Source organism: Pezoporus occidentalis, unplaced genomic scaffold (assembly GCF_034315485.1).
Source record: "Pezoporus occidentalis ecotype Australia unplaced genomic scaffold, CSIRO_AGI_Poc_V1 ctg18, whole genome shotgun sequence".
In the NCBI taxonomy this organism is placed as follows: domain Eukaryota; kingdom Metazoa; phylum Chordata; class Aves; order Psittaciformes; family Psittacidae; genus Pezoporus; species Pezoporus occidentalis.
Genome location: NW_026913640.1, coordinates 9,002,385 through 9,017,831, shown reverse-complemented (window position 1 = coordinate 9,017,831; position 15,447 = coordinate 9,002,385). Strand labels below are relative to the sequence as shown.

Sequence of the window (15,447 nt, the reverse complement as noted above, 5' to 3'; positions counted from 1 at the left end):
AATGTTTAAACTGTTGTAGACAAAACTAATGATGTGTGTTTTCAAATAAGTTTTTCAATGATGGTCATGTATTTTCTTCTTCCTGTGTTAAAAATTGTAAGAGTATTACTTGACAGCATCTTAATGTGTGGGGGCTTCTTGATTTTCACCAAATAGATGGGAAATTTTTGGCAGCAAGATGCAGTAGATTACCTTCAAGGACTACTTACAAATGAAGAAGTTGAAATACACATTCAGGTAGCTTAATTTATTCATAGATGGTAGATGTGGAACAAGGCTTTTTGTTCTCTCTGTTTTTGGTTGGGTTTTTTTTCTTCTTTAACTTACATTAGGAGTAATAGGTGAAGTAATATAGCAGTAAATATATTTCTTAGACAAAACAAAACCCCAAAACTGAAGCTGTTTCTCCAGTTGTTATAGTTTTCAGGCCTTAAATTTGTGTCCTTTAGAAGTATTAATATCTTTTGGTCCTTGTTTGTATTACGTGTTGTCATTCTTACAAGTAACCTACCAACCAATAACGTAAGTTCTTCTAAATTTGATTTTAAGTTATTAACATTTGACATAATTAAACATGGACATGCTTAAATAAATACATTAACAGTACAAAGAAACACATAATCTGTATTGTCTGAAACCCCATGATTTCGTATAGCTTAATTTCTAATGATAAGCTGTAAAAGGTTTTACTGCTGAGCGAGCAAATGTTGGATAATGTTTCACTGTTGAGAGTGAGTTGTCAGTGCTGCCATTCCAGTAATAGATATATTCCAATTTATGTCATGTTAATAGCCATCCTTACTGATTTTGTATCTTCGATAAACGGGTACAGTGCATGTAGGAAGGACAAGTTTGAATTTCCTGGTCGCTGTTTCTAAAACCTCAGTCATGCTGTTCCTGTTCTAATCTTTATTTTATCTTGTGTAACTAGGAATTACCAGATAACCCATGGGGCAAATTGTCCATCAGCCTGTATTTTGGAGGAATGTCCCTTTCTTCCTTCATGGCATACCAGAAGTTCTGTGTTACTGAAGATTGTCGGGACATGAAAGAGCTGGTGAGATTCATCTGTGTGGTTTTATGTTTAGTGTGTCTTTTGGTGTTGCTATTCTGACATTAGAAAGATTATTCAGTTGTTTCTGGTGACCTTTGTTGTTTCTTTTCATAATTCTGTAGAGATTTATGATGTAAACAGTAGTAAGGCTGAGTATACAGCTCTGTAGCATAAGTGTACAGATGATGTGTTGACACGATTGTATGGAATAGCATGGAGTGTGTTCTTGGATTCCCTACTGAAAAGAGATTTTTGCATTTTTGTTTAAATTCCCATTACATCTTGTGTTAGGAATAGGATAATATTTTTATCACTTGAAGGGATTCGTTAATCATAGAAACATATCCAAGGATGGAGATATTCAAAAATGATAAAGGATAAAAATTGAGTCAAGTATTCCAGCGTAAACTTAATAATACCTAAGGGAGTTACCCAAGTTTTTCATTCCAAGTGTTTGGGACATCCATTTGGTGTTCTTTAGAGGAGGATTGAAATTTTCATCAAACTTCAATGCCTTAACACACGTACAAAAAAAAAAAAAAAAAGTAGTTTCTCTGTATTTTTTTTTTCCCCTTGAAATCTGAGGATCAGGTTTATTTAAATTACTAAGGGCTTGTTGTTTTTTTTCTCTTAATTCTGTTTAAGCCTGCCAGTGTATTTTTCTTTCCAACATGAGTTTCTGCTTCAGAAAATCATTTTACAGTACGGAGTATGCTGCTGTCAGTGCTGATGTAAGTCTTGGCATGTACCCAGTGGGCTTGAGATGCAGTTAGAAAAATCTGTCTGTGTATCAGAACTTAAGAACTGCGGAAAACCTAATTGTAAATGTCTCTTGCTGCATTTTCATAAAGTCACCACATGGTGCAGAACTTTCACCATACTAAATGTGGATCTTAAACTGAGGTTGTACCCTTAAAATAAAAATTAAATTTGGAAAAAAAAATAAAACCATGTAAGAAGGTTATAAGTAAGAAACATCTATAAAGCCTGGAATGCTTTCTACAAGGAATAATAGCATTAAGCAGATCCATTCCAGGAATAAATGGTTCAGAACAATTCGTAGGAAAATTAAGATCGAAGGTGTTCAGTTGTGAACCATAAAAGGAGCAAGGCATCTGGAGCTCAAGCTGGTTGCAGGAACGGGACCTCAGGAGTAGCAGAAGGGGGAAGCAAGCTGCTGTCAAAACATTCAAACATAATCAGCTCTGGGTTTAGATGTAGATGTTAAGCAGCCATCTTCAGAAGCCAACTGATACACTGCATTGACTAAAGGATACTATTATCATGTATAGTGTAGCCATTATATATTTTATTATAGCTTTGTAACTTCATTTGATTCAGGTAAGCAATCTGGTGAGGACTATGTGTTGTATCTCTAGTAGTAGTGGTAATAAGCTTCTTAAGCAGAGCCTACTATACCTGTGTCTTGCTGCAGAGTGTAGTCTTCCCTTTGAGATGCACTTGTGTAAAGCTGCACAGGTGAGTTTAGGACCTGCTGTTTGTTACCACATGACAACAACCCTAGTTTAGACATTAGCCAGAAAATTCACTAGTAGGCAGTAGGACACTGGGAAGTACACCAGAACCCCAAGTGTGGTGAACTTGCAGTAGTGAATCTCATTCTGGGTGTATGTGTACATGTGTGTTTGTGTGTACACACACAGCATACATACTTTGCATACTTACATATATACAAGACCATTATACCATGGGGGATTTTTGGTTTGTTTTTTTTTTATTTGGCTTTTGGGGAGATGGGGTTTGGTTGGTTGGTTTTGTTTCTGACACTGCAAGTCATATCCAAGTAGCCAGGTACTGCCTTGTGCTCATAGAATTAGGCATGGGGGAGACTGTGACCTTGCTTCGTTTAACACACGTTTTTAATCTCTTCATTCTGAGCTACAGCAAAACTAACAGGTTTTAGATTTATTTTTTTCTACAGCAGTTGACTACACATGATTTCCAGCTATCTAAACCAAAAACAGTTCAAAAATCCCTTCTGCAGACAATTTATTATTATTTATTTAACTGCATTCCATATCAGACCCATTACCGTAAGGTACTTGAAGTCTGCAGATTTAAGTTCATAATCTGCAAAAACAGACAATGCTGCAAAGACTTCAGGCAAAGCTATTTTTGATGTTACTGACTTGTCATCTGAACGCTTTTAGCATCACCAGGAGCTGTTCAGCAGCTGTTTTAGAGATCATTGTCTTTTCAGGCAGAGAGGCAAATCTTCAGGCAGAAACAGCAGTGTACAAAGGGCTAATTCCACCTCTTGATTCTGCGTGGATTTTCATGGTAGATCAGAAAAGATGCTGCATCTTGTGTTGCCCTACTGCATGCATCATTACAAATTCTAGCACAGAGATTGCTGCGTGGTTTGGCACTTCAGCTTGGAGGAAGGCTTAGTCCTCCTGTTCCCATTCCTCACTTTTAAACAGGCAGCTAATTTCCTCTAAAACAAAGGATCTGTATGACTGAAAGACCTACCAGGTACCCTAAACTGATATTTCTCTGTTAGGAATTTATCAGGATTTATCTGCATAAAGGACAGGGTTGTCAGATGACTGTAGGCATGCACTGAAGGCCAGCCATGTGGGTCATAAGTCCCACCATCCCTGACACCAAGAAGACCTGTTCCGTCGCTGATGTTTGCAACAAGACTAGTGGAAAAGCAATCTGCAAACACTTAGATAGAAAGCCGTTTCTGCTTTCCTTTTGTCAGTATGAGAGTAAAGTCTAAGGTACCTTGTCTGTTTCAGGGGAACCAGAATCTGAGACTTGCCAGGCTATCAGTTTGGTCTTCATCATCCTGAAGATGTCTTTAATGCCTCACACTACAGGGTGGTCTCATGTAGCTGTTCATAAACAAAGCTTTGCATGTGGTAGAGAAGGAAGTACAACATAACACACTGCACTGCAACTAACCATTTACCTAGTTTGGATTAAGATCTTCCTGCTGCGAAGCACTCTTGTGTGGCCTTATTAAGTATATGGCATTATGTGATGTGTGAGTTGTATATTAAGAATACATCATTTCCGCTGTGGCTTTACAAATGTTATAAGGAATGTTAGCCATTTTTAGGTTTTTAAAAAACAGACGCAAAGGCAGAAAGGATGAGTGATAACTGCTTGAAATAGGTAACTCCTAGAGATGACTTGGTGGACCATCTTTTTAGTATCAGTGTTTACAGCTGGAATGTCTGTGCCTAAGTGTGGTAGATCTAGCAGTAGCCAATCTGACAATAAGGAAAGTCTGTAACAACAAAAATGCAAATGCAGTCTTCATTTCAAAGACACGCACAAGAGCAAGCTAAGATACCCAGCTCAGCTATGCATAGTGGTTGGTTGGGAATGAGGTGGAATGTAGGTCCAGTTTAAACCCAGTTGTAGTGAGGTGGCCTACCACAGTGTTTCTGATTGTTCTGCAGGAATCTGGCATTTAGTGCGTATGTATCTATGATGTAGTTAGGCATCATTTCTTTGCTACTATTTATCAAGAAATTTTTTCTTCTTAATCTCACAAGTACATATTTTCAGTGGAAACACTCTGTTTTCCTTCTTAAGTCTGAGGAACGTAATGATTTTTTTGTATTCTATATCAGATCATGCAGGGGGAAGAAGGGGTCAGAATTTACTGTTTCATTTTGCAGTTACATGTATCTGGTTGCTTCCACTTCTCTTGTTCTGGGCATAGGAAAAATCGTTCACCAAGTACGTATATATATGTAATACCAAGAAAGTATTTTAGAGAAATGGTAGCATTTGTAACCTGCACTATTGAAGTACAAGCCAGAATAGGAGCTGTATTCCTGACCCACGATCCAGCCAACCTACATGCTATGCATCCTTACAAAGGCATAATTTAATGCACTAAGGTTTATTTTGTCTTGAAGCAGATGAGTTAATGGCATACAAAATTTGAACTATAAAAACATGTGCTTCAAGAGGAAGACCCACTGGAGCATGCTGTGGTACTGAAACAATGTGTACTTTACAAAATCTGTTACCTTTTTGAAAGAGTGGTAATTTTGGTGGCTAAGGAGTTAATTATCCTTTGCCTTTCCCTTAAGGGATAACTTGCTCTGGCAAACTGCAGTAAACATTGGGCATGGCATTCAGATTAATCGGTGCCACTTAGCTGTGATCACTTTAGTTTTTCTCTCAATAATTTTCTCTTTAAAGAGAATTCCATATTTAATGCATGTTTGAATTAACAGCAGTCGGAGTAGCAAGTCAGTACACTAGAGTCATTTCAAAGATACATCCTTTCTGTATGCTTGAATTTGAGATCCTCAGGACAGTGAGAAGAGCGTGCAGCAAGCTCACTGCTCTGGACTTCAAAAGAGCAGACTTTGGCCTCTTCAGGAACTTGCTTAGGAAGGTTCCATGGGATATAGCCCTAGAGGGCAGAGGGGCCCAAGACTGTTGGTTGATATTCAAGTATCACCTGCTACAAGCTCAGGAGTGTTGCATCCCAACCAGAAGGAAGTGCAGCAGGAGGGCCAGGAGACCTCCTTGGATGGATAAGGAGCTGCTGAGGAAAATTCAGTTGAAAAAAGAGGCTTATAAAAAGTGGAAGCAAGGACAGGTGGCTTGGGAAGAGTATAGGGATGTTGTCCGAGAAGCTAGGGACCAGGTTAGGAAAGCTAAGGCTCAGTTAGAATTAAACTTAGCTAGAGGTTATTAAAGATAACAGGAAGGGATTCTACAGGTACATAGCAAATAAAAAACAGACTAGGGAGAATGTAGGCCCCCTCAGGAAGCTCTCGGGAGAACTGGCTACACAGGATTTGGAGAAGGCTGAGGTTCTGAATGACTTCTTTGCCTCGGTCTTCACTGGCAAAGGCTCTGACCACACCACCCAAGTCTTGGAAGGCAGACGCAGGGACTGTGAGAATGAAGACCTTGCACCCACTGTAGGAGAGGAGATGGTTCAAGGCCATCTCAAAAATCTGAACGTGCACAAGTCCATGGGTCCTGATGAGATCCATCCGCGGATCCTGAAGGAGCTGGCAAATGAAGTTGTGAAGCCGCTGGCCATCATATTTGAGAAATCATGGCAGTCAGGTGAAGTTCCCGATCTCACCTGGAGTATTGTGTGCAGTTCTGGTGTCCTCAAAAAAGAACATGGAACTGTTGGAACAAGTCCAGAGAAGAGCAACAAGGATGATCAGGGGACTGGAGCACCTCCCGTATGAAGACAGGCTGAGGAAGTTTGGGCTGTTCAGCCTGGAGAAGAGCAGGCTGCATGGAGACCTCATAGCTGCCTTCTAGTGTCTGAAGGGGGCCTATAGGGATGCTGGAGAGGGACTCTTCGTTAGGGACTGTAGTGACAGGACAAGCGGTAACGGGTTAAAACTTAAACAGGGGAAGTTTAGACTGGATATAAGAAGGAAATTCTTTACTGTAAGAGTGGTGAGGCACTGGAATGGGTTGCCCAGGGAAGTTGTGAATGCTCCATCCCTGGCAGTGTTCAAGGCCAGGTTGGACGAGGCCTTGGGTGATATGATTTAGCGTAAGGTGTCCCTGCCCATGGCAGGGGGGTTGGAACTAGATGGTTTTAAGGTCCGTTCCAACCCTAACGATTCTATGATTCTATATTTAAAACTGTTAATTAGTTCTGTTTTCTTTTTGCTGAGGCTTTTTTAAAAACAAAATCAGTATTGAAAGGAAATGTTGATTAATATTTCTTGTGTCAAGGGCACACTGTTTACATTATTAGGTAACTCCTTTGAACTAATAAGCATACCAAAGCTAGTTTCCATTTTGTTATTAAATATAATGCTTGAATAATGTGTTATCTTGGTCTAGGAGCTACTTGAAGATGTTGCTGTTACACCTTCATACAAGTTACCATCGCTGCCTCTTCCAGGAGATACCTTCCCTGTCAGAGTCACCCACTTGGTGAACCCTAAGGAGGTACTTTTTGTAAGATCTTACATATTTTGCAGTTACATCATGCAGGTAAAAGGAAATCATGGCAAACAATTCTAAGTGATATCAGAAAGTGTTAGTAAGGTTGCAAAATGCTACTGAGTTACTGATGCAGATGGCTGTGCAGAGCAACTCTCTGAATAAATTCTTATCTGAAATACCCTTTTGAGCAGGGGCAGTAAAATAAATACTGGCCATTTCCCTAAAAATGGATATTTAGAATTATGCATACTGCAGGTTGGTACTTACCTTGTATATAGTAAGCAGACAGGTCATTGGATTTTAACTTGGTGGAACAATAACAATATATCTCTTTTTCTCTGAAAACTAAATTACTGGAACATATAGTAATGTGAACATTTTCTGGCTGTTACAGTTGTATTTTACTGTCTTTGATCAATGATTGATCATTGATTTTTGTGTAAACCTACAAACAGCTTCCTTCTAAGTAGTTTCCCAGGCAAAAGGCATGTGTAGTGTTCATCAATCATAAAAGATTCCTGTGTGGACTTTAAATGCTGAATGATGAAATAGGAGAAAAGGAAGTGGTGAGAAGCTGATGGTGTTACAAAATCTAACATACTCTTAATGGTTTCTTGTGTGTGGTGTATGTGTGTGTGTTCGTTGTTTTGGTAAGTCTGTAAACCAAATAACAGGTTTTATAGTACCGAAGTACTATAAAACTACAACTACCTGAAAAGACATTGTACCAAGATGGATGTCAGTCTCTTCTCCCAAGTTACAAGCTATAGGACAATAAGGAAAGGCCTTAAGTTGTGCTGAGGAGGTTTAGATTGGATATTAGGGAGAATTTCTTCACCAAAAGGCTTGTCAAGCATTGGAATAGGCTGCCTAGGGAAGTGGTGGAGTCACCATCCTTGGAGGTATTTAAAAGACTTGTAGATATGTGCTTAAGGGACATGGTTTAGCAGTGGACTTGACAGTGCTGGGTTAACAGTTGGACTCCATGATCTTAAATGTCTTTTCCAACCTAAATGATTCTGTGATTCTGTAATGTACAACTATTTTGACTAAATACAAGATGGAAGTGTTTGGGTATCATAGAAAAGGGCTTTTTCTAAGTTATGGATCCTGCTTCCTCTTCTACAGGAGAACATTATAATGAATATTTTTTCTGGTTCCTTTTGTGCAAATGATTCAAACTCTTACTTTTGATCATGGTATATAATTGTGAACACTGGATGCTGCTTTGGACTCCTGTAGATTTAAGTAGCAGTTGCATGATGGAGTTTATATTGTTTTGTTTATATTGTGTAGAAATCAGAAAATGACAGTTTTCTTCCTGGCCAGTGAATTATAATGCTGAGTTTAGAAAAAATAATAACCTACTCTTTAATTTGTTTGGTCTACCAGTAGAATATTGCCATGTTCTGAAATGGCTCTGTTTTAAAAAGGGCATTTCAGTTAGAAGCTGTTGTATAGATTTTAATTTGCCTGTGCATGTTGTTTGAACTTTCCTAACCTACAGCATTATAGTGATGACCCAGTTATAAATTAGATGAACAGAATGAATGTCTTTGCATATAAAACAAAATGTCATTTCAAAATTTCTTTTTTCATTAACTTTAATCTTTGTTTTGATAATACAAAGTGAGACTATTTACCAGGTGTCAGGAGGGAGGAATCCTAATGAGATTAGGAAATCTCGTATGCGAAAATCCTAGATGTGAAGTCTTATGTGGGCATGTTCTCCAGCATGTGTGTGCCTTTCATTCTTACTTCCTAACATTGAAATGTGACATTAATAATTCGTGACTCTCTTCTGCTCTTGGAAAAAATATCTGTAAGTATGAAATTACTCATAAATTGAGGGAAGAAGAAAGAGGATCAGGGATGTGCTGATCCTCATAAAGATGGGAACCAGTAATCTTCTAATAATCCTTGACTACAGATGGAATTTGAAGGTTTTGAGTCGTCTGAAAAACCTGTAATATGAGAGCCTTTTCTTTGGGTAGGTATATATTTGCTTTGATACTTTGAAGAACCTTATGAAGCAGCCTGCCTCGGGGGGAGATGCCAGCTGTGACTCAGGGTTGGAGAGCCTTGATGAAGCCCTGAAGTGGTGCAATAAAAGTGTGAACTCTTTTCCTCTTTTAACAAACTTCCTAACAGGTATGTTAGTGTATTTTCACTGTTGTTTCATTTGGGTGTACAAAAAGCCTGAAATTCTTTTGTAAGAATAATAACTCTGTATTTCTATGAATCTTTAAAACTTCTGGAGAGTAAGGAGTAATACTACATTATAGTAATAAGATAGACTATACTCATGGGTTTGTTGTTTTGGGTTTTTTTACTTTTCATGAAATTGAGACTTCTGTGTCATTCTGCTCCACTGGAAAATGGTGGAAAGAGCTCACACTTCTGATAGTGTTAAAGTGGATTAACTGAGTTCAGATTGCATACAGCAGTAATAAAACTTTTCCCTTAAGGTGGCTGTAATTGAAGCTGTAACTGAAAATCTTGCTATTAAATATTCATAAGACACAAGTTATGTACAGAAAATCATGTTACCAAGAGCTTGAAATTAGATAACCCTAAAGAGCATCTCTTCACTTTAATTCTTTTCCATTTAGGGAAAAGATAGGCTTACATTCTCTTGTCCACAGTTGTGCCTGAAATAATGTGAAGTATGTGGGTCTAAAACTCTGTGAAGAAACCACTTACTGCTAGTACCTGGTGTTCTACCAACTAATAAAATTCCAGTTGAAGTTTCAGGCAGCATCTGCCTTGTTTCTTCCAAACTGTTGTCTCTTGTCTTACAGATCAATCTGCTTACTAACTGAAAAATACAAATGGGTTGAAGTTGAAAAGTATAAATGTTAAACAGTTTGGATCACTGTGTTTACCAAGCAGTTTCCTGTTAATTCTCATAATTTCCCTGTGAGGTAGAGACACTTGACTTAAACTCCATCCTAATGATTGTGGAGTCCAGGGAGAATTGGAGGATACCTAGAACAAAATACTAGCAGGAATTAGAGAAGCAAAAACTTAATCTTGGTCACAAAGTAAAATGGAGTTTCAAGCTCAGTCAGATTGTTTTGCACTGTGAATATATTTTACGGTGTTTTGTGATTGGTTTATTGTTGTTGGGTTTTTTTTCTTTTTTACAGAAATGCCTTGCCTTGTAGAATACCAGGATGGTTTATGGTATAGAGGAAAGGTCCTCTCTGTTATGAAATCTGACCCTGTTAAGATCCTGGTTCAGTTTGTTGACTACGGTAGTTTTTCAGTTGTCCCAAGCAGCAGGTAAATGCATAAGGAAAAATTGCATGTAAAAACTATGTATGTGTGTGTGTATACACTTACAAAATATGGTTTATGTTTATTACTTTGTATTTTTATACAGCTATAGATATAATAATTCATTAAATTTCAGTTGCAGAGAAGGTTGGCTGTTTAAATAATTTATGTCTGCAGGGAATGAGGTTGTGCACTTTCTGTTCTTTCTCAGGTTGTTCTGAGAAGCCTATTATAATACCAGATTTAGCCATCATTTGCAGGTTACATAACCTGTAAGGTAGGCTCAGATATATTATCTGCTTTTGCACCCCAGAAGCTTACACAAAATAGGGACTGAGCCTTCCAGGTGTACAAACAAATCCTCTGATCCTGTGCAACTGCAGTCTGCTCAGAAGACAGCTGGACAGTAAGATAAGGGAGTGTGTGAGTGGGGCACAACTGACTCTGCTTGTGTAGAAAATGAAAGTTCAAATCCCTGTTCTGCCTGGTGCTGGCACACAGATGTCAGCTAAGTGTCTCAAACACCCCGGGCTTTGGGGGTCCTCTAAGCTTGTCTGAACTTTCTATCTGGAAACACTTTCACATTTTATATGTACTGCTTAATCACCTTGACTTGCTCTTGAGCTCATTGAGGAACCTACAGGTCCTTGCTGAAGATGAGGCAAAATGGAGATTTGAACAGATTCCCTGCTTCACAGACTATAGGGTCATGCAAAAGAGTGTTTTATTTCAGGGTTGCACTTTCCTGCTCAGCTTCCCCATTCCCTTGTGTCTGAGATAGACAGAAGAATGCAAAGGTGATAATATAGGACTAAGGTACCTGTTTCCAGCACTGTGTCTAAAGCATACCTGGGCATGAAGCACTTCAAATCACAGAGAAGGTGTCATTTTCCAGATGCACCAGATTTGGAGCCTGCACTGTGGTGACTTGCTCTTGCATTCCTGTGCTCAGATCTGTGTCAGGCACTTGAGACTCCTCCACAAGCATTGTAATGGGGAGCCAGGGCGCCTGGTGGACCGTGGGTGTGGGGTCTGTGTGATACTGACCTGCTTCTTGATAGTTGCTATGCTGAGCATCTTCAGAGGGCCTAGACCTACCTGGTGAATTGTTCATTCTGACACTGGCATGTTATTGTAGTGCAGGGACTCTGATCCCAGATTCCACATCATAAACCTACTGCATGAGCCATTAAGCTACCCCTTTGTCTGTTCTGGCAGTTTAGCTTCACAGGTGGATTGTTGCAAGCAAACACATTCCATTTTTGTTTTAGATTGCGTCACATACCTTTTCACCTGCTGAAGTATCCTGTTCAGGCAGTGCGAGCGCTGTTAGCTGGATTTAAGCCTGCCTTATATGACAGACATGTGGAAAGAATTCCTTATTCCCCAGAATGGAGCGTGGACGCTTTGTGGGCTATGATAGGATGCATTGAAGGAAAACGGCTCTCTGCTTCCATAGTTGTGAGAACACTTTCTTTTTTTCCCTCCTAATGCTTGCTTACCCTAAAATTCTCACTAGCACTCTTAATTTCTGAATACTTGTTTTACTGTGAAACCTCATAATTTGGAATTGTGAACCATTTACCATGAAGGAATGCTGTCGAAGAGACAAAATCCTGTGGTGCTCTTAATCCTGCAGTCAAGAGGTTTCTGAGTATTCCTGTTGGCTTGAAACCAGTTTCCTTTACTTAAAACCAGAAATATTCTTTGTATGGTCACAGTTCCGTTTAGGCAGGGAGTATAGCCAATACAGTACAAACAGTACAGTAATTTGTACTGTTGATTGGATGGAGATTTAGATATGTTAACTGTCAGTACCTTGTGAACTTCTGGTTTTCAGGCTCTTTCACCAGAGGTCACCATTTCTCTGTATGAAGATGGCAAAAGTCTAGTTCATATGAAACTGATAGAAATGGGACTTGCAGATTTGGACGAGTGACGTGTAAGTACAGTGAATATGAACTACATACTGATACCATTGCAAAAGTGTGAGTTCAGACATCTGAAATGTCAGTAATGTTGACAACTAGAATTTGTTTTAAAAAACCCTGTCTACACTTCCCCTCTTTTTAACAAAATAAAAAGCTGTTTAAAAAAATACAATTTCTTTATGTACCCCTTACTGAAGCCCATAATGTAGCTTTAAGAACTAACAGGTACTGAAACAAAAAGCCCTAAGGCAATAAAACAGAGCTTTTGCTGCCAGCAACTAACTGAGCAAGGTAAGTTGATGTGTGGGAGTGTACTCTGCCCTAACAATCAAAATTAATTGTTTCTCTTCATTTTCAGCATTTGACCTCAGTGTTCAGTGCCAGTGGCTCTCAAATTGATCCAGGGTACCACCACATGGATGTCCATACATCTAGGCAAACGTGGAGTATCTTTAATGAACAGCCTTACAGTATGTGTTGTCTACAGCGAATACTGGAGACTTAGATTTTCAAATTCCTTGGCCAACTCTGTTAAGTAGCGTTTTTCCCTCCTATTCAATAAGCATTCTTCTAATTGATGCAGATAATGTTCCCAACAGTTCTGAATCTTGAAATAGTGAAGCTGTTCACAATTACTTCTTTCAACCTTAGAGCCTTAAGTATTGTTCAGCAATACCCTTTTTCTTAAGAGTAGATGCCATTGGTGTATAGTTGAAAAGAAATAGATTAAAAGTTTTGCTGGGCACAGTTATTCTACTGTCTTGTTAGACTTCTTTGAGGGAAGATGATAGTTCTATTACTGTAACTCTTGTTTATGTTTCAGGCATATTTGGTGACAGACTTATCCAGTATGACCTCGAGATAGTGAACAGTTTAGGGTGGGGGAGTGTTACAGTCTTTGTTCTGGAACATGTTTGCATTGGGGCTTTGTTTTCTGTCATGATGACAACAGTGTTTCGGGTATCCTTGCACCTCTTTCCTATGCCTGAAGCTGCAGCGTGCATTTGAAAGTGTTGGAATAAACAGGAGCTTGCTCAGCATACATCTGAAAGCTTGTTTTCCTTTACTGCTGTAGTATCCAAAGAAACCTCACATCTCTATTGTATTAGTGTAATAATATCCTTGACATTTAAAGCTTAGCACCTGTCAGTCTCCCCATGGAGAATTCTATCTGGACCATCAAAAAAAAAACATGCACAATGAAGACTCCACAACCTCTCAGGGCAAGCAGTTTGAATGCTCAGCCTCCTACACAGTAAAAATGTTCACATTCTTGATGTTCAGAGGGAACCTCCTGTGTTTCAGTTTGAGCCCATACACACATAAACTTACTCATAATTAGGCTGAGAAAGTTGGGGCTGTTCAGCCTGGAGAAGAGAAGGCTGCGTGGAGACCTCATAGCAGCCTTCCAGTACCTGAAGGGGGCCTATAGGGATGCTGGGGATGGACTCTTCATTAGGGACTGTAGTGATAGGACAAGGGGTAGTGGGTTAAAACTTAAACAGGGGAAGTTTAGATTGGATATAAGGAAGAAATTCTTTCCTGTTAGGGTGGTGAGGCACTGGAATGGGTTGCCCAGGGAGGTTGTGAATGCTCCATCCCTGGCAGTGTTCAAGGCCAGGTTGGACAGAGCCTTGAGTGACATGGTTTAGTGTGAGGTGTCCCTGCCCACAGCAGGGGGGTTGGAACTAGATGATCTTAAGGTCCTTTCCAACCCTAACGATTCTATGATTCTATGTCACACAGGTTTGTACCCATTGCTTCTTGTACTATTCCTTTGGCCCCATCCTCTTGACACCCTCTCTTGAGATATTTCTACACATAGATCAAATGCCCGTTTCACAGCTCTAGTACATACTCTAGTATGAAGCAGACGTGCTGTACAGGGTTGCAATACCCTGTAGAGCTGTCGTGCTCGTCTTCAACATGTGGGTTTTATTTGCATTTATGAAAAACCCACCTTTTTTTTAATCAACCATGAGGAATACTGCCATTTATTTACTCTTTTGAGTCAAGCAGTAAGTAAACTGATACCCACACTCTTAAATTTGGCCACCTGCCGTATTTTTCCATGGCAAGGGTTCCAACACTGTTGACGCGGGAGTCACGGACAATACAGAGACGATCAATGTGATCAAGCGATTGCCGAATTTATTACAAAGCCTTCACTCCTTATATACTATTTCTTACATGCACTTACAGTGATTTGACATATTATGATTGGATACATGTCTCAAAGACCCTTAGTGACCAACATACAGTTTGTTAAGCACTGGTGTGAGAACTTGACCTCGAAAGCTTGCCAACAGTCCACGGTTCTCATTAACTCAGTGAATTCCAGCTTCTTCTTATCTTGCTTGTTTAGGCTTCCTCGGGCCTCTCATGGCCTTGCTGCATCTTTCAGGATTATTCAGAGTTTATGTACCAATTATCCATTCTCCTGTGAGAACACTGCCTCCACATCTCCCCTTTTTTTGTTTTATATATGTTTTGGATAACTCTACCATGTATTATAGGAGGGGGGGTCATTAAAGTCTCCTGTCAATCACACAAAATTCGTAACATATACAGCTTTCTGTATCCTTGCTACCGGTGTACCTTCTTCTTCCCCCGTTTTTTGTTTTTCCAACAACTGTTTCAAAGTTTGATGTGTTCGTTCAGGAATAGCTTGTCCTGTAAGAGAATAGTGTCAATAGTAACATGGACATACTTCAGTTTCCCAAAAGAGGGTACATGAGTCAGATCCATTTGCCAAAGCTGAAGAGGCTGGAGGCCTCGAGGGTTGACTCCAAGGCCTATACCTCGTGCTTGGCCTTGACAATCAGGACAAGATTGCACAATGCCTCGGGCATCTGTTAGGGACAGTCCAAACTGTCGAGCTAACATTTTTGTTGATTGATGGAAGAAGGGCAAAGGGTGATGAGGATTACACTCTGAATTCTCATCTGCAGCTCTTGCAACAAGCTCCTCAAACCCACTTTTAAAACGTAGGAACTGTGAAGGAGTTAATAAAATTACAGCCACTCTGAGACAATCATTTGGAGTTAGAACAGAACTAGAAAAGCAAGCAGATAACATTTGCTGTGTATATGGGGAAGACAACCCATACTGAGTAATTGCTCCCTTAAATTCTTTCATAGCTTTCCAGTCCATAGGAGTCCAGACAGGCTGTCCCTGAGTATTTATAATAACAGGAAATGCAGCGGGAACATCTATTGGTAAAATAGTACTGTCTATGATTGCATCCTGAATGCAGCCTCG

At 39.5% G+C, this 15,447-nt stretch overlaps 1 protein-coding gene across 5 annotated transcripts in view; it reads left to right on the top strand.

Annotated features, from left to right (window-relative positions):
• The window catches only part of RNF17 (ring finger protein 17), a 68,568-nt gene that overhangs the window by 41,942 nt on the left and 11,179 nt on the right, over nucleotides 1-15,447 (top strand). For 2 of the 5 annotated variants that reach the window (XM_062615244.1, XM_062615243.1), the window contains exons 31-37: nucleotides 157-237; nucleotides 932-1,057; nucleotides 6,872-7,024; nucleotides 8,971-9,127; nucleotides 10,126-10,261; nucleotides 11,527-11,716; nucleotides 12,096-12,197. In XM_062615244.1, the coding sequence (XP_062471228.1) occupies nucleotides 157-237; nucleotides 932-1,057; nucleotides 6,872-7,024; nucleotides 8,971-9,127; nucleotides 10,126-10,261; nucleotides 11,527-11,716; nucleotides 12,096-12,194 (942 nt within the window). In that variant the 3' untranslated portion in view covers nucleotides 12,195-12,197. The remainder of the gene's footprint in view (nucleotides 1-156; nucleotides 238-931; nucleotides 1,058-6,871; nucleotides 7,025-8,970; nucleotides 9,128-10,125; nucleotides 10,262-11,526; nucleotides 11,717-12,095; nucleotides 12,198-15,447) is intronic. The other 3 variants (XM_062615246.1, XM_062615245.1, XM_062615247.1) reach the window with 3 other exon arrangements.